The sequence below is a fragment of the Pholcus phalangioides genome, unplaced genomic scaffold (assembly GCF_987345545.1).
Source record: "Pholcus phalangioides strain wild (caught in Gottingen) unplaced genomic scaffold, Ppha-v1.0 ptg000014l_1, whole genome shotgun sequence".
In the NCBI taxonomy this organism is placed as follows: Eukaryota; Metazoa; Arthropoda; class Arachnida; order Araneae; family Pholcidae; genus Pholcus; species Pholcus phalangioides.
Genome location: NW_028301607.1, coordinates 21,967,019 through 21,989,601, shown reverse-complemented (window position 1 = coordinate 21,989,601; position 22,583 = coordinate 21,967,019). Strand labels below are relative to the sequence as shown.

The 22,583-nt window shown below is 37.7% G+C and overlaps 1 protein-coding gene across 1 annotated transcript in view; it reads right to left on the bottom strand.

Moving 5' to 3' along the window:
- Nucleotides 1-1,684: 1,684 nt before the first annotated feature.
- LOC149078271 (neprilysin-2-like) overlaps nt 1,685-22,583 on the bottom strand; it is a 60,787-nt gene continuing 39,888 nt past the window's right edge. Inside the window, exons 8-21 of the mRNA XM_089241899.1 lie at nt 18,229-18,315; nt 17,001-17,125; nt 14,569-14,791; nt 14,269-14,367; nt 12,017-12,094; nt 11,811-11,914; nt 11,557-11,621; nt 9,647-9,698; nt 9,169-9,236; nt 8,847-8,977; nt 7,209-7,274; nt 6,392-6,487; nt 3,364-3,440; nt 1,685-2,372 (exon numbers count right to left, since the gene is read on the bottom strand). Coding sequence (XP_089098025.1) covers nt 2,273-2,372; nt 3,364-3,440; nt 6,392-6,487; nt 7,209-7,274; nt 8,847-8,977; nt 9,169-9,236; nt 9,647-9,698; nt 11,557-11,621; nt 11,811-11,914; nt 12,017-12,094; nt 14,269-14,367; nt 14,569-14,791; nt 17,001-17,125; nt 18,229-18,315 — 1,371 coding nt within the window. The 3' untranslated portion in view covers nt 1,685-2,272. The remainder of the gene's footprint in view (nt 2,373-3,363; nt 3,441-6,391; nt 6,488-7,208; nt 7,275-8,846; nt 8,978-9,168; nt 9,237-9,646; nt 9,699-11,556; nt 11,622-11,810; nt 11,915-12,016; nt 12,095-14,268; nt 14,368-14,568; nt 14,792-17,000; nt 17,126-18,228; nt 18,316-22,583) is intronic.

Here is a 22,583-nt window from a genome sequence, read left to right as displayed (position 1 = left end):
TTATGGGATTTGTTTTTTTAGAATTACTTTTCAAATTATTTTTTAGTTTGTTTCTTTGTTATTTTTTTAATATCGGGTTGCCCTATTTAGACTTTATGACATATGTATCTTTTTATACACACTTTTTCTTCCCCAACGTTATTTTATTTTCTATCTTATTTTTTTAAAATTTTTTTCTAGCTACTTTTTTGGGCCTTGTTTTGGCTTTAGAATTCATATTTGTAATAGAAATGACAAAAAACTGATCAAATGTATTTAATGACTTATTTGATCTAGGTTTCTTCTTTTATTTTTTTCACAATTTCAACATTTTATTTTTATACACACACACATACAAAAACATAGTTTCATAAGTACAATTATATACCAATTTTATTTGAAAATTGCATCATTGTAATAATTATTATAAAATTAAAAAATTGCTGATGAAAATGACAATCAGTTCAGTTGCCAATGATTGAATGCATATACACATTATGAGAAAATACAACTCGCGAAAGTTATCTAAAAGCATAACTATGTGATTTTTTTCTTTCTAAGAAATGTTAAAGCTAAACATATTTCTTTGATTATGGACGGAATCACATTCAATAAAATATTTAAAAAAAAATCCATATATGTATACTCTTATATACACATTTATACATTGGGGAAATGCCACAAAAGGGAAAAAATCACTTTGTGACATACATCAAAAATTTTTGTGCGATCTTCAAAGAAGAAAAATAAAATTCAAATAAAAAAATAAAACTCATTTCATTTACTACATGATCATAGAAAAAAAATTATACCTTCACTAGCTTTCTTTTAGCATTTGCCTTTTAAACGTGTGTATACAGCTATTGCAAGACCGGGTGATAAAAAATTGTGCATGAAATAATATTCATATTTATTTTCTACTTATTTAACACGTATAAACATTTGATAGTTTTTTTATACAGGTCCACAAAAAATAATTATGAAATCATTAGTTATGTCAACCTACATGAAAGAAATAGGAAAGTCAATGAAGAAATAGACAATAATTTTTTCCTCCACATTTTTTGTTCATCTACTGAGACAAATCCATTGGTCTCTGTGCAACAAAGTTTTCACAGAACGTTTGTGAATTTACTCTATGAGAAAGTTATTCTTCTGTAGCAATTTTTTTTTTGATGGACGCTAACGACTTTATAATCTAGAACAGTCTTTCAAACTTATGTCTGTCTCCCATATCAGAAAAAATCTTATTAGCCCCTCCCCGCTAACCCAACCCATATGATCTCATGCTTTATCTCTAGTCTATTCCTTCCCCTATGTGTGTTCCACTTTTCCCCAAGAATTGATATTGTCCACCTTGTGAAACACTGATTTAAAGACTCTGCTATAAATAGTTTCATAATAAGACCACAAATTCTGCAGTATTGAATAAAAATTTGTTTAGCTGAGATATGTGAACCACACACAAAGCTGATCTTTGAAATTTCATGAAATATTCACAGCTTATTGATTTCTTAGTCAACAGAGCATCTATCAATCCATAGATGGTCATCAGGGTCGTTATCTTTAGAAAGTTGTAGATAATGATGCTTTTTTTTATTTTTTTCTTATAGCTTTATTCTTTTACCGATTGGACTATATTTAAAAATTTTCCATACTGCAGTTTTAATGTCTTTTTTTTTCCTAATGTTTTTTTCTTAGTTTTGTAAGAATTTTTATAAGTGATTTCCTATACAACTATTTAGCTTTCATTACTTTTTTTTTTAATTTAAATCTGACAGTGATGCCAACAAGTACTTCATGAAGCTTTGAAAAATTATCAAATGTATGGGTTTGTATAAGTCGAATCCCAAACGTCATCTCTAAGTAATACTTAAAATCACATATTTATAATAATTAATCATTATTATGAAATAAATGAAAATGCATTCATCAGAAATAAAAATGTACGATCACAGCTGAATAAAAATTTCATCATAAAATTAGTTTCATACATATTTCATCTTGTTCATTTGAGACGAAATCACTTTTTTCTTTAAATATGATAATCATGAGCACCTTCCATTCATGATCCTCCATTCGAAATAAAGAAAAAGTACAGCGAATTCTTCAGAACTCACTAATCTCTTGTCATCTATACTGTCAGTTCTTTGGTGATGAGAAATAAAATCTGTCTTCTTTAGAAGCTCCTATTCTGAACTAGCACCATAACTCTGCTGACCTGTCAGCAACGAGCTTTCCACGAAGAAACAGTAAAAAAGTAACTGTCCACTAACTATCATTTTGATGTCTATCACCAGACGTCACACTTGTTTATTGGATTCATCGGTGACCCAACCGGACAGGCGAATTCCTTCGCGAATTCCATCGCATTTGCTAGTGGGCCAATCACTCTTTAAAAATAAATATGCAAAAATTAATTATACGAAATAAGACACCTAAGTAATCTGTACCTTTAAACCCAGTGAGTTTGAAATTTAAGTTCAAAGATTAAATGGGGAAATAGAAGCAGCTTGTAAAGAAGCGTGTGCATGCATGCCAGAGCTGGACAAATATAAAAAATTTGCAAGCCCGACTCGGCATGTAACTTGAAAAAGTAAATTCTCGAATCAATATTTTACATTCCCAAAAAACCATTACTTAATCTTCCCTTTTGAGCTAATTTTTCCTACGCGTTTAAAACGAATGTGTTGCTATCCTATTGGTGAAAATATGTAGATAATATAGAAAATTAACAGCATTACATTGCATTAAAAAAAATACAAATTATTCCTTTATTTAATGAAATGTCAAAATTTTCTACAACACTAATAAATTTCCCACACGGGCTGATTTCGGACAATCCCCCCGAGTTTTGATCAGTGATTTCCACCTGAGGCAAGGCTGATATTACACTAACCTTGACGAATGCAAAACCCAAAACGAATGCAAACAAACACAACCAATGAGCTCATTGGTTGCATTTGTCAAGTTTTGTAAAAGAACTTTCATGAAACTTTTATAGTGTGGCCTAACGAAAAATTTCCCCTTAATATATCCCCCTCCCCACACACATTCAAAACAAATCATCAAAATGTGTTGCCATCTATTGATGAAAATACTTACTGAAGAATTTAAATAATGAGAAATATATTTATATATTTTTGCATTTCTCATTTGTTTAAACTCTCAAAATTTCCCATATACCCTAAAAAAAATTTCTCAATTTTCTGGATTTTTTACATGTATCTTTTACATATACATGTGGTCGAGAAAAATAAATGCCCCAGAGCGGAATTTTTACATGCCCCGGGTATGTCAGACAATAGATTTGTCCAGCCTTGATACATGCCTGAGTTGAATAGTAGTTGAATAGTACTTGAAACAGAAATTTAATGTTTGTACCTAAATGGTGATGGACTGTGTGATCCAGTTAAAATTCTGAGCTTCAGTACTTCTGGGCGATATTTTCCACACCACACCTTAAAATAAAATGCGAAAGATATAGCATTTTTCATTTTCTATTTTAAACACTTTCGATTACTTAACTCAAGATGATAAACGCATAGTTTATAATAAAAACTCAATTGAGCTTCTGTTTTGACAAACGGAAGCTTAACTTTAAATACTAAACTATTCTCATGAAAGACGTCACGAATTGAAGGGAATGTGCTGAGTGCTGTAGTTCAGATCGATAAGATGCTCGTCTACAATACCAAAGGATTTCCAGAGGCATTGTGCAAGTTCAATATTCCTTCAGTCCCATTCAGAATCTTTCCAGACACAGAGGTACAACAGAAACGGTGAAAAGACGGCTACATACAGTCGAATCCCGTTGTTCCGAAAACTTTTATAATCTTTAAATGAGTTTGCATAGGAACAATGTATTGCGATTTCCAATATTACGAAATGGAAAATCCGTTATAACGAATTCAAAAGCAAGTTTCTGTAAATCAACAAAAGAGTAGAGAACACAAAAAACATCCCGTAAAATCGGCTTCAGGGAAGGGTTGTTCTATGGCTTGTGGGGGTGCGTGAAAAAGAAATAAAATCAGTGGTATATAAACCAGTGCTAAGCGTTAGGAATGTTTCGTATTTCTTCTATTTCAAAATGACTGGCCTCGAAAGGAAACAGTTTTCGATTAAGATTAGACTTAAGATCATTTCTGAAGTTGATGCTGGAGTAAACAAAAACAATTTGGCATTAAAATACGACATATCTCTATCTACTCTTTCAAAATAAGACCAAATTGAAATTTCAAATTCAAAAGCAGCTATAGGATCCCATATAACAAAAGACTAGACTTTCTCAAATTTTCAAGATGTGGATACAGCTGTCTTTATAGGACATTCGTTCAAGGCATTTTTCAGAAACATACATGGTTTGAGGACATTCATTTCCGAAATAGGCAAGTCCACTCATATGAGAAAAAATGAATTTGCAGAAGTTTTCGTATGAGATATCTTTCAAGCATTGCACGCGTTTGAACACGCATATACTTTAGAGGAATTTGTTGTTTTCTTGGCTTCCACGATCGTTGTTTGTACGAAAAAAGATAATTACGGATTTTTTTATTTGCCTCAAATATGTTAAACAACTAAAACTTATCCAAAAAAATTCAATGCCTAATTGATATGAGTTGGTTTGAGTTATTTCTGAAATTTAACTTCATTCTTTTTATTATCTAGAATGTAAATGAGGAATTTTTCCCTTCAACAAAATTCCGCTACAACGAAATTTTTAACGAATGTCAAAATTCGTAAAATCGGAAATTTCGTTATAACGAAGGGATTTCTTTGGTCTCTTGGAGTTCGTTATAACGGGATTCGTCTGTATACTGCTACTTAACCGTGCATGCACCTTGTAAACATTCTTCTGAGGAACTTTCAACAAATTGGTACATGACAGAACGTGTGTTCGGAGTGGCTCTAACGTATTTATGTTGCCAGAGTTATGAGTGTTTCGTGTGTTTCCATCTTCTTCCCTATTAGAAGTGGCAGATGTCTGAATTTTGAGTTATATGAATATTAGGTTGAAAGTCTGCCTGTTCTCTGTGAAGAGACTTTTTCACTAAATATTCACTTCTTGAGCCGTGCAAGTTATCCTCGCAATGTAAGTTTATCACGATGACCACACGATTGCAGAATGGCAAATTAAGAGACGAATGCAAAACACGTTGCTACCTCCGAAAAGAAAACACTTCGGAGCTGTTAGCGTCTTTTTGAAAGACAGAAAAAGAAAGAGCCATCCGGAATCGGCTCTAAATTACAACTACCGGTCCAATAATCCCTCGTTTTCAGAAAATGATACTGGTGCGACAAAATATGAAAGACCCGTCCAGCCAGATTCATGCTTTTTTGGGAGAATATTGTTTATAATATTTAGAGCCGGTAAGTTTAATTGTTAATCGACTCGATCAATCCGATTAAAGTTTGCAGGAAAAAGTTTATAATTTAGCTTTGATTTATTTGACGAAACCAATTTTTGGTGTCTTAAAAAATTATGTTTCTATACAAAGCATTTCCTCTCCCCACAAAATACACTTACACTCATACACTTTTTCACCTCACATCAGACTCAAATTTCCCTCGGCTAAAATTCCAAATTTCCAATGGGAGATCCCAGTTCGTACGAAGCCGTACCCTTTACAGAGTGAGCAAGGGCGCATTCATAAGACTCTTGTTATCTCCTACAAAGTCTCATTTCAGTCAGTCACAATCAGACATAACATTTTAGATGAGTGACTATATTTGAAAATATTTGAATCGATGTATTAAATCAAATTTTTCGGCATTGGGGGGAATGCCAATTTAATGAAAATTGGTGATACAGAAATTTCAGTTTCAAATTGAGTTTGATGGGCGTTTCAGAGGACAAGACCAAAATCCATTGTCTCCACCGTGAAAACAACAGTTTTCGTGTATTCCGTATATATTTTTCACACCCATATTTTTGCGGTCAGCCACTTGGTTGGGCATTTTGATTGTTTGGGGCCTTTGTATTTGCATTTGGGAAGCGTCAGCTCCTCTCCCAACAAGTAGGTGTTATCCGGGAAGAGTTTCTAGGAAAAGAAGCAACAGTATGAAGATTGGAAGTAGTTTCGAAATCAGTGATTAACCTAAAATAACTGATTTAAATGACAAAATCCAAGTGAAGAAACTCCAAGATTTGACAAATTACGTTTGTCAGCATCTTAAGTTGCTTCATGCAAGCAGCCTTGATTTCTTAATTTATCGTTATATTCGTTTTCATTCACGCATGCGTAATACATCGTATTACGTATTTGTGAATGGAAACGAATTTTTTCTTCATTAGATGTTCAGACGAAATGACGTAGGCTACCATATATTTAACAAATTTATAGACATTTAACATAAAATGCTCTATGTAGTCATTCCGTTAAAAAAGGGGGTAATGTGAAAAAATGCTTACATTAGCCGCACTGATCCAAAACAACTGCGTCGGGGTATAGCTGAGGCCGGGAAGTTGAGCTTCGGCGCCGTGATCTTTCACCCACTGCTTATACGCCTTCGTGAAATGAAATAATGGTAATAAAATTTTCAGATGTGTGTGTACCTAAAGTGCTCAATTTATATAAATGATAACAATATACTGTGTATAATGTTTAGAGAATAACAACTTAAAACATTAATACAGGAAACCCCTCTTTTGCGGACAAATACAAATTGTCCGCGAAAGAGAGGTGACCGTATCAGAGGGGGTTCCTGTATCAATTGTATTAGCATCGACACAGTAACTGAAATAGTTCTTTATTTAAATATGAATGAAACTGACAATATGAGATGCGTTTAAAATCATGGAAATGCATAATTATTAGTTATTTCATAGATACGAAATTAAAATAACAAAATAAATATCGTATAACACATTTTCACTCATTTGAGACATCAATTTTTTCTCTTTGCGATAGAGAGCGACGACTATACTACTAGAGCTGGCCATATTAAACAGCGAGGAATAATGTTAAATATAGGAGGACAATATATCAGCAACACATGATTTCAGATTCTAAACGAACAAAAATTTCAACTATCGGTGTCCGTACAGGGGTTCGAAATGCATTATTTAAATAGGCTTTTGATAGGATATTTTTTATTTGGCCGTAAAACAGGGATGACCGTTAAGAGGGATTTTTACTGTACAACAAGGAACTCGTGAGCATTGAAGAAACCGTTTAGATAAAAAAAACGATAATATTATTTTATTTTTCTAATGTGTCAATACATACCCTAAAAGCTTCTTTGACACCTCCGTTGTCGGCAATGTTTTCACCTTGCGTATTGATTCCGTTCACCTAAAGAAATGAATACATCACGTAAGTAATGATGGAGTCGCTAAAACATTGAGGCGAGTCACTTTCCTTTTATAACGCATACCATATAGCCTAGTAACAACTCGTGCTGAAAATTATTTGTAGTTAACGGAAGCGTTAATCAAAGAATGATAATGTTTCCTTCTCCCTGGAAGTTGGAAAACCGAGAAATATTCGTCATAATGCCTGTTACAATTTTTTAACGCCCAAAGCCGTTAACTTTCCCCTTTTTTTTAATAGGGAAAATTTCCTCAATGGAAGAATACTCTTTTTATTTTTTAGCTATGTTTTCATTAATTTTCTTTTAAAACTAAATAGATGATGAATAATTGGGAACCACGTTGAGACAAGCTTTTGCATAAGTTAAGCACGTACCCAAACAGCATGAAAATTTTCAAAGCCTTTCGAGTCGAATTCCAGTGCTAAAAAGTGAGTGCATACTAGTGGGTAAATTTACAAAAAAAAAATTGAAACGGTTGTATAAATGAAATATACAGTCAGAGCCGCTTATTAAAATCAAGGATAATGTTATCAATTGGGTATTGTTATTAGTTATTACTTTTGCAAAGAACGGAACGGTCCAATATCATATGAGAGTAAACGTCGTCTAGACATGGGACAAAATAAACAGCCGAAAACCGAGTGATGAAATATCGTATGAGAAAAATCGTTTATAATTATCAGGACTTCGGATAATGTTATCGTTTTCCCGTCGGTTTTTTTTTTTTAACAAAACTTTTTTTTCCCTGTAAGTTATCGTTATCAGTCTGCAAGACTGTGTAGGAGAATAGGAGGTATTCTCTCTCCCCCCCCCCCCCGTTGACAAACATCTCCGTACAAACATCTCGGTCGAAATCGGTTCTTAGTATTCGCTGTAATTCATGTACTTATGAAGCTGCACTTGCAAAAAAAAAGCCCTTTTTTAAGTTCTTGATCAGTTTCTTTCAGTTGAAAAGATTCAAATTTCTTTTTTCCGCGAGACTTTCTCGAGGGATATATGAAACACATTGTACATTAAAAAAGAACAAATACAATGGCTGAATAACAAATGTGTGGGATTTTGGCTCAAAGGAAAAATAAAAGGTTTCATATCAGAATAGAATGAAAAAATCGAACATTTCAACCAATTTATGTGGGAAAGAAAAACAGTTGTCTCGTTTTACCAATACCCATTTAAAATACGTTCTGTTCGACCAAACGGGATGTATGGTCATCGTACTTGCAAACGGGACTTTTTTCGGATATCATTCGGTTATTGTTATCAGAGAACCCCCGAGTCCTGATTTGATCACATGAAGTGGACTGTACTTAGAGGAAGAGAAGACGAAAGTGCGAAGAGGGCTTCCCAGTAACAAACGTGATATTGAGGTGAAAGCTGTTTCCTCAACACAATGCTCGGCATCCCGTAAAGGGGATTTCGTACGCAGTCCAAATCCGATTCACGCAGAATTCGAAGTCAGTTGCTTTTAGGGTAAAGTACCTAAATCTTCGGAATTTACTCCGTGTTATAGCGTGTACCTTTTCACAAAGTGCAGGGCTGATGCATTAAATTACCTGCATTCCCACTTCACTGACACTATAATTGCTGTACTGGTCGATGATACACTGAGCTTTCTCTCGGAACTTCTTGTCCGTGTCTTCTTCCCACCAATTAGCATTGTTTCCGTCTTTGTCGAACTGACGACCTGCAAAAAAGCGTGAATTTTTGAAATTCATGATTTCTTTTCAACATTATTTCGCTATTAAATTAAAATTTGATATTACTATAATCAGAGTGATTTATTTTGACAATTTCAATTACTTATGGTTCAATAGAATGTCATTTAACTGAAAAAAAGGGCGTTAAAGTTCCCTTTATACGACATTGGAGTCTCACCTCTATCGTCGAATCCGTGGGTGATTTCGTGGCCGATAACGAATCCGATTGCCCCGAAGTTCAGGTAACTTGAAACACAAAAATAAAGCAAATTAAATTGAAAAGTAGTAATAAAAACTATATTTTTCAAAATTTAAAATTGCATCTTTTCAATAAATTGGGTTCAAGTCCTACTTGAAAGAAAAAGTAACAGAAAGAAAAAGAGAGAGACGTGAATTCCTGGATATATAAGGTCAATGAAAATCACATAAATGTGATAATCAGTGCCGATGTTGTCTATGTATAAGGTAGCTCTAGTTTGATTATTTCACCACACAAACAATATATATTCCCCGATTGTTATTTGTCCTACGCGTGATGTTATGTTATTGCCTGTATTACACATAGAAGACCAATAAGTTTTTCAAGGATTTAAGTATAGCAAGCCATGAACTGTAGTGAGCGTGTGTTGATGTGAACGTGAATATTACAAGCTTACTTTGGTCTGTCTTTATTGAAAAACACTCCTTGCAAAATCCCGGCAGGAAATTCTGTGGGAGAAACGGCAAATTACTCACAAATTCAAAGATCATATTCGCATATTTTGACAGTTATACAAATCTAAACGCAAAAGCCACAGCAGGCAAATTTGGCAACTAGGTATATCACGAAAGAAAAAACTAATACTAATTAATAATATACGGAGTGCAAAATAATCCTGTAAGTGCACTAACTTCATCTCATCAACCGTCGGTCGTAGATGTATGCTCAACGATGTAAAAAATGCTCAGCGGGCCTTCAAAAATTACCCTGTACCAGTTTTGAGAGTGAAAATACAGTGTGTAACAAAATAAAATAAAAATATCTAAATTTTTAAGCAGTGTCCCCTGTGCTCCAACTTCCAATTAGAAAGTTGTTGCCCTGTCCCTCTTGATGCCAACAAAAAAAATTCCATGTTTTTAAGTGCAATATTCACAGAGATATTTGAATTCGGAAAACGGAGCAAATTTGGGGAAGAACAGAGTTAAATACGGGTAAAACGGGTTTTTCGCATTTAACGCTGTCCTTTCCCAAATTTGCTCCGTTTTTCGAATTCGGATATCTCTGTGAATATTACACTTAAAAACATGGAATTTCTTTGTTGGCATCAGGAGAGACAGGGCAACAACTCAGGGCCGTCTTAAGAGCATCATGGACCCAATTTCAACCAAATCTCATTTTTGTGAGGCCCTTCTTCTCTTGAGTCCCCCGGGCCGGGCCCGGGTGGGCCAATGCGTTAAGACGGCACTGCAACAACTTTCTAATTGGAAGCTGGAGCACAGGAGACACTGTTTAAAAATTTATATATTTTTTTATTTTGTTACACACTGTACTTTCACTCTCAAAACTGTTACAGGGTAATTTTTGAACGCCTGTTGAGCATTTTTTGAATTGGAATCATACCTCTACGACCGACGGTGATGAGATGAAGTTAGTGCTAGGACACGCTGTATAATATAGGTATTCTAAGAATGGATAGCTTCCCGATTTATCCCAGTTAATAATGTACAGTATTTTGTATGATGTTTATCATAATTCGAGTCACGGTTTCAAAAAAGTTATTCGTATCTTCGCTGTACAGTTCATTGCATCAATTTGAATTAGGGATGCGGAACCTTTAGGAGAGCGAAGGCTATTAAAGAGAATTCGATAGCCTATCGTGAGCTAATTAAGTAGTCTTGTAACGGGTCGCGGGTCACAATGAAATGACTCATAATTTCAGAATAATAATTCAGAACCTTTTCATTTTAAAATTGTGTAACGATTTTTTAAACAAAAACCGAACCGACATTTTTATTGAAACTTTATTTTATATATGCATATTGTTAGGTGAAGGACGGGTCCCATCAGTCGCCTCAAAAGATGCCGTGCGGTCGTGTGGGCACCGCGATGGACTCGCATTGCGAGGATCCAGGCTCAAACCCGGCACAGGGTGGTCGGCTGAAGTTGGTTTTCTGCAATTTTTCCAACTTCGAGACACGAATGCCAGCCGGTCTCCCATTTAAGAAAGTCTCCCCACTGAGAGCAGACAGGCGTTCAACACGATACTTACATAACACGAAAATTTAGATATTTGTCATTTTCAGATCGAAATGCGGAAGACAGATGACAGCGCAAGTAGAACACGAAACACTCATATAACTCTGGCAATACATATACGTTAGTGCCGCACAAATTCAGCACACACACACACACATTCTGATACGTGCCAATTAATCAGAAATTCCCTTGAGGAATGTTTACGAGGTACATGTACGGTTAATAGTAGGCATCTCAAAAATACCCGTTCGGTTGAGTACGTAGGGTTGAAATGAATGAACACGTTTATATTTCATTTAGAAAGAAAGGGTGAGGAAAAGACGGACTGACCTATGCTGTTCTCGATGGAATTGTAATAAGCATTGACGACGGCCGCCGCAGATCGTTTCTTCCAGCTGAAAAGAAGGTCGAGCCCGTTTTAGTGAAAAAATATTAGATTATTAAATAGATTACACATATTCACTTTCTGAATCACGTATCTTGAAAAGGATAAATAATAGGCTTTTCCTCCAGCGTGAAAGCACGCAAGGGTATTTACCACAATTGTAAGCAGATGATGAAGTCATACAAAAGTCATCACTTACTCTCCCTTAACGTTCTTTTTCCTGAGCTTGGAGAAAACGTAATCCGTAGCCCACTTGCGAAGCTTCATCACGTTCTCGAAGTAGCTGTCGCTGTTCAGCTCAAGCTGCAGTTACAAATATATATAAAAAAAAGATGCGTTATATTTTCAGCTCCCTCATAACGTTCACAGGAATGTGCGGTAATGAATAAATAATACGGTAATTACCCCTTTGTAAATTTCGGAAACTTTCTCCATGTTCATCAGTTCGTTAGGATAACCGATATACGTCGCCATATTCTCGGCCTGTAAGTACCGGAAAAAAAATTGAAGATAAATCGATCCTCCCAATCTCAGAGAGCCTTCGTCGTACGTGAAGTTCGAGAAAAATAATTATATTTTCGTGATACGAAACAGAGAGGCAAATGTCTTATTATTGCATAAGGAACCGTTCAAGTATCACGTCAGCAAATTTTTAGTCATTTTTGACCCCCTCCCCCTTGTCAGCAAAATTTCGCCATCAGCTCTGCCCTTCTGAATCCTAACGCAACCAATCCTATTGGTTGGATCAGAGACGTACGTGGAAAAGGGAAGGGAGGACTCGTGGGTGGCCCCTTTTTCCCCGACAAAAATTTATTTTTTTAATGCAAAAAATATTTAAAAAGAAATTAAAATTTCGGGAGAAAATACAATTTCTGTTAATTCCAATGCTATTTGAAGAACTCAAAATTTCTTTTTAAGAAATTCATTGCGACCTACCCTCTAAGACATGTATATAACCTAACCTTTGGCCCGCTGACCAAATGTGTCACTGGAGGTTATCTGATGTGGCCTGCCCCCCAACCTAAGTTTGTAAAAATGAACTAAGCGGCACATTTACAGATCGTTTAAGAGGCCCGTGGCACAATTCCAGAGCATTTAAGCGGCCCGTGGCACATTTTCAGATCACTCAAGTAGGCCCGTGGTACATTCACAGATCATTTAAGTGGCCCGCGACACAGTTCTAGAACACTTAAGTGCGATCCGTGGAACATTTAGAGCTCCCTGGAGTGACATGTGGCACAGTTTTAGAGCACTTTAGTGGCACCCAGTGCAGTTCTACATCATTAAAGTTACCTGCGGCTCATTCCCATATTACTTAAGTGATCCGCGGCATAATTACTGATCACTTGAGTGATGCGTGACACATTTCCAGATCACCTGAAGGATATGTGGACATTTGGGGATCACTAAAGTGGTCCTATAGAGAGGGACATATTCCTAGGACTTATCAATAGGAAGAATGTTGGATCAAGTGCCCAGAAACTATCGAAAGGTTTTTCTCGTTTTCGGCTCACGGAGTAAGATGCCATTAAGAATATTTCATATTTCCATAAAGGGTGATTGATGACGTAAGCGTTTTCCACCCCCCCCCCCTGTCATCAAAAGTCAGCAAATCGAACTCCCCCCCCCCCACCGATGCTGACGTAATACTTGAATGGACCCTAACAATTAAGAATCGCATCTTAAATTAATATTCACCGCATGATAGTGTATTCTGCACTCTCAGATTTCCCATTAATTAATGATAATTATTGAAGTCGATCACATTCAGAAATGATTTTACGTCACTACGTCATGGTAATATGGAATAAAAATCGATAGACACACAAAATATACATAGAACAGATTCATCGCCTGATCTATCATCTGATTGTGACGAAGAAATCCAGCCGTTGGTACGACAGCCACTCGCAAAATAATTTTTAGATACGTTTGACCATTGTTACTTGGGCCAGCGTTTCTTAACGGTTTTTTTTTTTCTGACTGTGGCCTCCTCCCCCTATTAAGCTATATTTCCTTCTCGTGGTATCCCTTTCTCCTCTAGGGTCCTCAACCTCATCAAAGAGCTAGTCGTTTTCTAATTACTTAGACGATTTCTTTACTAAATTAACAGCGAACCAAAATATCATAAGATCAATTTCTGGGCCCTGAACTCGTGGTTCTATACAGGGTCGTCTCAACACTATGATCCCCCCACCCCTCGGAAAAGTGGTGTTCTGGGATCCTGTATTTGAGTGAAAAAGCTACAGCTATTTACATACTCCTTCTTGAAAATGATAGTACTACATCTCATCACGTGAGCCCCGTATGAACATGAGGGCCTGGACAGACCCCATACTTTAAGATGGTTCTGGTTTTATGGGCAATTCAGCTGGATTCTGAAAGTTTTCGCACTTTTCCCCCCATCATATTTGATTTCACTTGAAAGCCTTATTACTTCACATCTGAATCTTAGTGGCCCTGAGTAGGCCTCTTAAACCCCCGTCATGACTCCTGTTCTACATGTATGTGATTTTTCACCCCTACCCCAACGGGTGAAAAATTTAGAATATTCCAGGATCACAAAGGAGCCCATATGGCCCCCACATTGAGAACCACTAATTTAGGTTATTCGTTTTCATGTAGAATTTTTTTAAATTTCCTTTATATATACTGACTTTTTCTTTTGCCCTGGTGCGTGTCTCTTCGTCCATCCACTCCACAGTCTGTACGATCTTCAGAAACTCCCTGTGAATGTATCGGACCATTTCGGATGCCTGAGAAGAAATAATTGAAGGGAAAAAAATATTACACTTATATATACCGAAGCGTAACTTTTAAGGTATCCCGTGATCTTAATGAAAAAACTTTGAAGGAAAGGCGAATTTTGGTCAAAGATATTAACAGTTTAATTCTGAATCGTTTCCATTGAGGATATTTTAAAAATGGACAAGAGATACACAGAATTAATTGATCACCTGCGTCTTGCTGTGTTGGTTGAAATGCTGTTTGACGTAGAGCGACGCCAGGGCCGTGCTCAGGCTACCGGTCAGAGTTGCCAGGCAATGTTCCCATCGAGCTTCGGGTCTCAGTTTACCCGTCAGAATTGAGCTGTAGTGCTGAGATATCTCGCCCCACTCGCGGCCCAACATCGGAAACGACTGGCCGACGACTCGCCACATCATGTAATTCGCTATAACTCTTAAGATGATGAGAAACAAGCGATTTAATTTAACAAGCGAAAAAACAACTCAAATCTATTAAGACTCAGTTTCAAAATTTATATGCAGGGATTCTGATCATTTTCAAATAAAAAAGTGATCATAATCCCCTATCAATAAAATATGCGCATTAGCTGCCTTGGGCCCGAAGGTTGAGGTACCGCTGGGTTAAGAGGGCACCCAATTTTTCACTAAATGTTCTTCACTTCAGCACCTTTTGTTTTTTCAGACGCTTTTTGAGAAGGGAATTAGTGTTAGACTTACGAGGCGCTTCAGTGCATTGCTTGGTTCGGGGCTCCATGATGCTGTCAAGTTGGCCCTGCATTGTAGAAACAGAACGAACTTAACACGACCAGGTTCTGTCGCTACAGCGATATAAGCACATTTTTCAAGGGGCGTACTTTTCTCCAGCACATTTTTCTTTCCTGGTACATTTTACAACTGGTTGGGGCAGAGGCACGTTTCAAAATTTTACGTGCTTTACGCGGTGCATGTGAGAGCACTGCTCAGAATATATATAATATAACTGTAAAATGCGGCAAACATACAAATCCACAATGAAAACACAAAAATAATGCGAATACTCAGAGTAGCACCCGATATAAAAATAAAAACGGCAACAACTGCCTAAAATCAATTCAAATATAAATTGTGATGTGTATGTTGGGAGAAAGAGCGAATATTTTTCTTTACATGTGGGGTACCTATGCAACAATGTTGAGTTTTCATATTACGCATTAGGACAGAAGAAACAGGTGAAACTCACAGGGTGGAAGGTCTGGGCTGGAGAGCCGGTGTTCTGGAAATTACAAACGGAATTGGGTTATTTGTTGAGACATGTGGATGGGCAATGGGTGTTGCAAAAACGTAACACCCTCTCTCAACATTGTGATTAGCGTTTGTGATTTATCACATGATGTAGACCCATAATTTCCCAAACGTTTTCGTTCCACGCATCTTTTCAAAAAGTCGCCCTCTTTTCAAATTTTTTTTCTTCTCATCGCCCCGACTCAAGCCAACTCATAGGATCCTACAGTAAGCCCAAAGTTTCTACTACCCCACCCTGAACCCTTCCATCGCCCAATTCGCGAAACACTGGTGTAGACTTAGGAATGGCTTTCAGTGCCCGAGACTGTTTGCAAATGGCTCTGCGTTTAAGGAACTCAATCAGCACTAATCGAGTTCAAAGGTCATCGAAGAATATTCACTTCGAACACACGTAATGTCATGCTGATGTAATGCGCGTCTTAATATCGCATACATTGCGCGGTGTGAAACACCACAAACACATAGAGAGAAACGATGTCACTCTCCGCTGTTTATACGAAGTACGAAAGCCTGGATAACCAAGCGGTGATCGACATGATCTCCGCTTGATTATCCAGGCTTTCGTACTTCGCACCACAAACATGTTTTGCATTTTTTTATACGCAGCCTTTGTCGCCTGTACCCAGCTCTGTTTCAAAATGTATAACAGTATAATGGTATTTTATATGTAACAGTATGCACATGGTGTCCACTCTTATCGTTGTCCAATGGCTATTTTCTGAACCGTTGATTTTAGAGACAACTTTCAACTAGAAAAAATGTTTCACAGATGATGTCGTTCATCCTTATTAATGAAAACAAGTTACAAAATTTAAATTTTTATGCGATCCCCTTGTCTTCTAACTTCCAACAAAAAAGTTGTTGCCCCGTCTCTCGTGAGACCAACCAAAAACAAAATACATGTTTCTCAATAGAGAAACTAAGTAAGAGCAGTATGCGCTGAGATATTTGAATTTAAAATCGGAGAAGAAAGGGGAAAGAACACCGCGTAAACTAACGGACTACACACTCTTTTCCCCTCATTGCTGTTCTTGCCCCTTTTTATTTCTCTCATTTTTGAATTCGAATATCTCAGCGAATATTGCACTTAGATGCATGGAATTTTTTTTTTGGCCGCAGGAGATACAGGACAACAACTAACGTATAAAAATTTAAGTTTTGAAATTTTTTTCATTTCAATAGCATTTGAGATGATGGGCGACATCATTTGAAACATTTTTTACGATTGAAAATTGTCTCTAAGCACGGCGGTTCCGGAAACAGCCATTGGACAACGATAAGAGTGGACACCCCCTGTATAAAAAATAAATCGAATAAATAAAATCAAACTTGGGAGTCGGAGGAAAGACGTTTGAATTCACCTTTTATCCGTTGCCTTGAGGAGATCCTGCAGCCTCTGAACGAAATCGGGCGTGATCACCACTATCTCCTCGCTGCGAGATATCTTTTCGGTGAGGAGGTTGTTCATGTACGTATCCCAATCGATCTATACAAACGGAAAATGACCAGTTCGGAATCAATCTAACGCTGCGTCTTTACCATATAAACACAACTTTGTTTTTATAAACTATACTTAACGGGACAAGCTCTGTCTAATGGTTATTCCGAGAAAAAAGCTATTGCGAAACTGCTAACGAATCGGTACGCGTCGGAATGTGCTTGTAACATTACGGTCTTTTTCTAAGGAATGCTTGTTATGACTTTAAGAAGTGCTGCCATCTGTCTTCAAAATTCGAAAGTGTTCAACAGGTTGTATTATTCTTGATTTTTTTAAACGTTTTAGGCCTGCGTGAAAAGAAATGAAGTACCGCTTACTGAAACGGACAGGACAGTGAGTAATACTGTACCAATAGCGTAAAACTGGATTCGTAGAAAAAGAGCCCAAGCTCCTCAAAACAGCGTCCGGAGTCACGTGAAAATGAACCGCATGCTGGAAAAAACTTGGGAAAGCTCGAATGTCGATCACATTCTATTTTCCACGAAAGACATCTCCAAGATGTTGTCTTCAAGGTTGTTTTGTGTGTCCAAGACAGGACTTACTGAACTTAACTGTTACTTTCGTAAACTGTGTCCAATAAATGTCTTCTTCCAAGACTGAGTAATGTTAAATACCACATTTAATTTAATTTAACTTAATGGGTCCCGAAAATTGTTCTGGCCACACGCCCCTCTCCTTCAACTTTAAGACTGTCCTGTACACGCGATATATTTCGACATTTGTTTTTATTCAATCCATTTCAACGGGGATGAGGGGAAAAAAATAGAAATAGCAAAATAAACAATAATGATAACAATAATCAAGCAAATGCATTAAATAAAATAGCGGGATCTTTTCCCCTCCTCTAATTGCTAGAAGGATGATGACGACGATAATGATGATGGGCCTTAAAAGCACAGCTCGAGGATGACGATGCATGTCATTAATGGAAGGGGGGGGGGAACAATCTCTCTTATCTTCTAAGATGTCCGTTTTAGTTTGTGTTTCACGTTAGCTTTACTCTCCTCCCCTTGTCTTTGTACGTTCATAGCATAATGCATGACAAAAAAGCAGAAATATAAAAAAAGGGAGGCTTTTTAGTGTCGACTCACATCTGAAGCGAGGCTGTAGAGATCTTGAAGAGTCATCTTATTGTAAAGTCGGCTAATGTTTCTTCTTTCTTCTCTGGGCACAGAAATCTACAAATAAATAAATACGTGAAATAAGGAAGATGGCGCTTCTTTTAAGGAAAGATACGAAAACTGCCTCTTAAAAAAGTGAAACATGTCAATACTTTTTAATGCGTTTTCTTTTTCTAAGATGGTTCCGTCGAATCTGTGGCAAACACTTCGGAAAAATTCGATCGATCTTGATAAGTTCGATCGATTGACAACAACAACAAGTTTTATACGACGAAAACCCGTTGTTTCTGAAGTACCGTCATGTTGCGATGTGAAAACAAAAAACCCGTTAGTAGTTGGTGAATAATCTAGATTACGTGGATATATAAATTTTTGGGTGATCAGACGATTTTTGAGCTGTTCCGGGAAAGCATAATACGTATAAGTTGATCGTTTTACTGTCGTAAACAGGCAAGAACTATTAGATGTTTTGGTTTCGTCTTATTAAAATCTGGTCACCCTAGATCAATGGTTCTTAAGACTGTACTCGTCGTAAGACTATACTGAATCGTACAAGCACTTCGCAAACATTCCTCTGAGAAATGACTAATTAATTGTTGTGTGCCGGAAAGTTTTGTGCGCGTATACATGGCCTTGACATATTCGCGATTACGTATTACAAAAAAATTACGGAAAATTACATCAGAGTTATGCATGTTTCGTGTCGCCATATAGGGATGCCGCCATCTATCTTTCGTGTTGGAAGTGAAAGTGTGGATTTTTTTTTGCGATTGAGACCGTATAATGTGTATAAACTTCTGAACAGTATGAGTCGTTCAATATTTTGCGAGCATAAAAATGAGGCATAAAACATAAATGTCCTCAGCGAGCAACAAATTGAAGATGGCAATGATCTGCCAGCATTATCACGTGATCTCATACGTATCCGTGAGACGGCGGGAAAAAATCGCGTCCGTTGTCGAAACGAATTATGCCCCTAAACAGGCATAACGTTCAAGAGACACGTTCGAGAGCCTTGAACAGCTAATTTCATATACATAAGAAAAAAGAAAAAAAAAAGTGTTTTCAAATATATTTATACGCCATGTGTGTAACGTGAACACATGCTGTGCATGTGATTTTTTTTTTCACCCCCTACTATTACGTTAAGTGACTATAGTAATAGTAGTAGTAGCATGTTAAGAGAGCGCCAGAAGACGATATGTGTATCGCAATTATTTATTAGCCCTTAGGGTGGTGGTGGTTGGAAAATAAAACGCAAGGCCGAGTCGCCGTATGGCAAGTTTTGGTTGTGCAATCGCAGCGACGAGATCTGGTTCCGTACATACACTTTTACCTCGACGAATATAGAAAAAAAAAATCGCCATTTGCCAAACACGTGTTATTTTCACCTTCGATTCTTTAATGATGGTGATGTGCAAGAGTCCCCCCCCCCCCTCCCCTTTTTTTTTACTTTAATTGAATTAACGGGAATTCTTCAATGCACACGCATTGAAGCTTCTTCGTAACCGGATCATGAAATTTGTTATTTGAAACAAGTATTGAAACCGTTGTTTTTTCTTTGTATCTTATGCTAATAATGAGGTCAACCGTGGGTCATGATGCGTGAGAGAGACCTGCCTGTGATATTTCTCAATCCGATGATGCATATCGTTATTATTATTAGGAATTTAATAGGCTGCGTTTAAAAAGTGGTAACAACTCGGTCTTTAAGAATCGAATGGACTTCTAGATATAGTGTCAAATTTTCTATTGACAAAGGAGGGTTTATGGTTTTGCCGCACTTTTTCCATTCTTAGCTAATTTTCTAGTCATCCATTCTCATCCTCCAAATTTTGCGCCCTATGATATGATACAGCCCGCTTAGCCCCCCCCCCCCCTCCTCCTGCTCCCAATAGATACGCCTCTGTCTCTAAGTCTCTCTTATGTCACTCGTATGCATGCACACTTTCTTAATCGCTCAATGACTTGGTCTTTTGCTGTCTAGGTCACTCTTTTTGACCATTCACATGCTTGCACACTGTTTTGGCCACTCGCATGATTGTACACTCTAAATCAGTGTTTCTCAACAGCGGGTTGCGGCCCGGTACCGAGCCCTGGCATCAGTGAAACCGGGCCGTGGGTAATTTATTTCTCGCTCCATTTTTCCCAATTTATTTCGAAATAGTCGTATTTATGTCTGGGCCTTTTCCATTCAAAAAAAGAATTCACCCCCGGTCCGCGAGATTCTAACGATTGAGAACCACTGCACTAAATCGCTCTTTTGCTCTCTCTCACCCACAACGTCCCTCACTCTCTAGGTCACTCACCAACCTAGTACCTCGCTCTCTAACTCACTCACCGACCTAGTATCTCACTCTCTAGGTCACTGCTCACCGACCCCGTTCCTTCACACTCTAGGTCACTTCTTTGGTCAATAACATGTTCGCAAACTCTGAAAGACCTTCTTTTCGTCTCTTACTAACCTAGTCCCTCGCTCTGTGTAAGATGACTCTCATGCTTGCAAACTCTGTAGGTCACTCACTGACAAAGTCCCTCGACAGACGTATATTAATGGTTTTACCACCTGTGGGTTATCATAGAAACTTTACCACCTTCTCCCATTCTACTCTAATTTTCTTGAACACGCCTTCCTTAAATTTGCCGTCCTGGGCTATAGCCCGCTAAGCGGCTCCCTCCCCTGTAAATACACCTCCGTCTATTGATGCATTATACGTGAGCATACATTATGTATGTTTGATTTCTCTCTCTTTCTCTCTCGCACACACATAAATACAGTATATGTATATGCCTACGCACGAACAATAAATTCATGTACAGCAGTTTTTCTCAACCGGGAGGCCATATGGCTTCCTTGTTGCCCTTTCATATTCTAAGGGAAAGAGACACAGAGACTTGTGAAAAAAAACACGGACGAGAAGCATTTGAGCGAGATGTGGCGGAAAAAAAAAGTGTGACTATTTTCAGATTTCTGTAGAATCAATTTTGTCACCCGCGGCTTCCTTGCCTAATTCATGCTTCATCTGCGCCTCCCCAGAATAGTTCGGTAGATATTCCCACATAAAAGAATCGCATCACAAAGCATAAAAATAGGCACGCAAATCAATATCTCCAACTTGCCGCGATGCACACTTTGAGAAATACTGCTGTAGAACTACCCTCAGGCTGCAGTTATAGTGGAGCGAAGAGATACGAGTTCCAAAAATCGTGATTAGAAAGAAAAAATGAATAGGGGTGGAGGAAGAAACGTCCGTGCATAGTAAAAGAGGAAGAGGATAGAGAAGATGGCCGGAGGATTTTTGAAATGTAAAAGGGGATGATGAAGATGACTCTGCAGAAGAGGGAGAGAAAAAAGGGAGGAATTGACCAATCAGCAGATAGCGAAAATCCCTCCCCCGATGTGAAAACAAACACGGTTGTTCGTATTTCGCACCTCGTTGAGTGCCTCTTTCTCTTCCTCTCGAGTATGTGAGGTGTAGGACAAAACAATACAATTGTTTTTTCGTCACTGGTCGCTATTATGCACTCCCGTACCTCGTGGTCGCCTCACTATGTGTTCAGTCGATACCCTGTCTTAGAACCTCAACAAGAGGAAGGCCGACGGGTATCTGGTAAATTGTTTAAACTGTAAATTTACTCGAAAACCAAGCTAATAAGCAGAAAGTGTCTCACTTCTAGAATTTGGGGGACCTGGTTAAGACGGGAAGGGGCACAAGAGAAAAATATGATCCGGGGGAAGGCTATGGGTGAAGAAAGGATAAGAAACACTGATGTACAGTATGTAAATTATGCAAAGTACAATTGACTGGATACCAAGCGAAGATGAATTTCGGAAAGAAAGAAGTCACATCCCTCGGTGGAGAATCCGACTACCACAACCTCTCACTGTCCGGACCATTAACTACAGAGCACAGGCAGTTTCTCCCCTTAGAACAGTATGTTCTTTTAAGTTGATCGGGACTGAACAGTTCCAAAGAGAGAAAAATTTGTATATCCTCTCTAGGTTAATGGTAGAGCACTGGCCCGGACAGTGAGAGGTTGGTGGTTCGATTTCCCCCCGAATGTGACTTTTCCTTCCGAAATAAATCTTCGCTTGGCATCCAGGGAATTATACTTCGTATGATTAGCGGAGAGGTTCGTCGTAAATTGTGATTTCTTTATTCGAAAGTGGGCGCTTCGGAATTCTCTCGATTCTACTTCTAAAGACGAGTCTACACTACTCGTGACCCAAGCTAATCGTGGGAGGGGAGGGAGGACTGGCGTGCATTCTGATCGTGATGGTTTGGTCTGCGTCCATACGTTTATGGGAAGGGGGGGGGATTCAC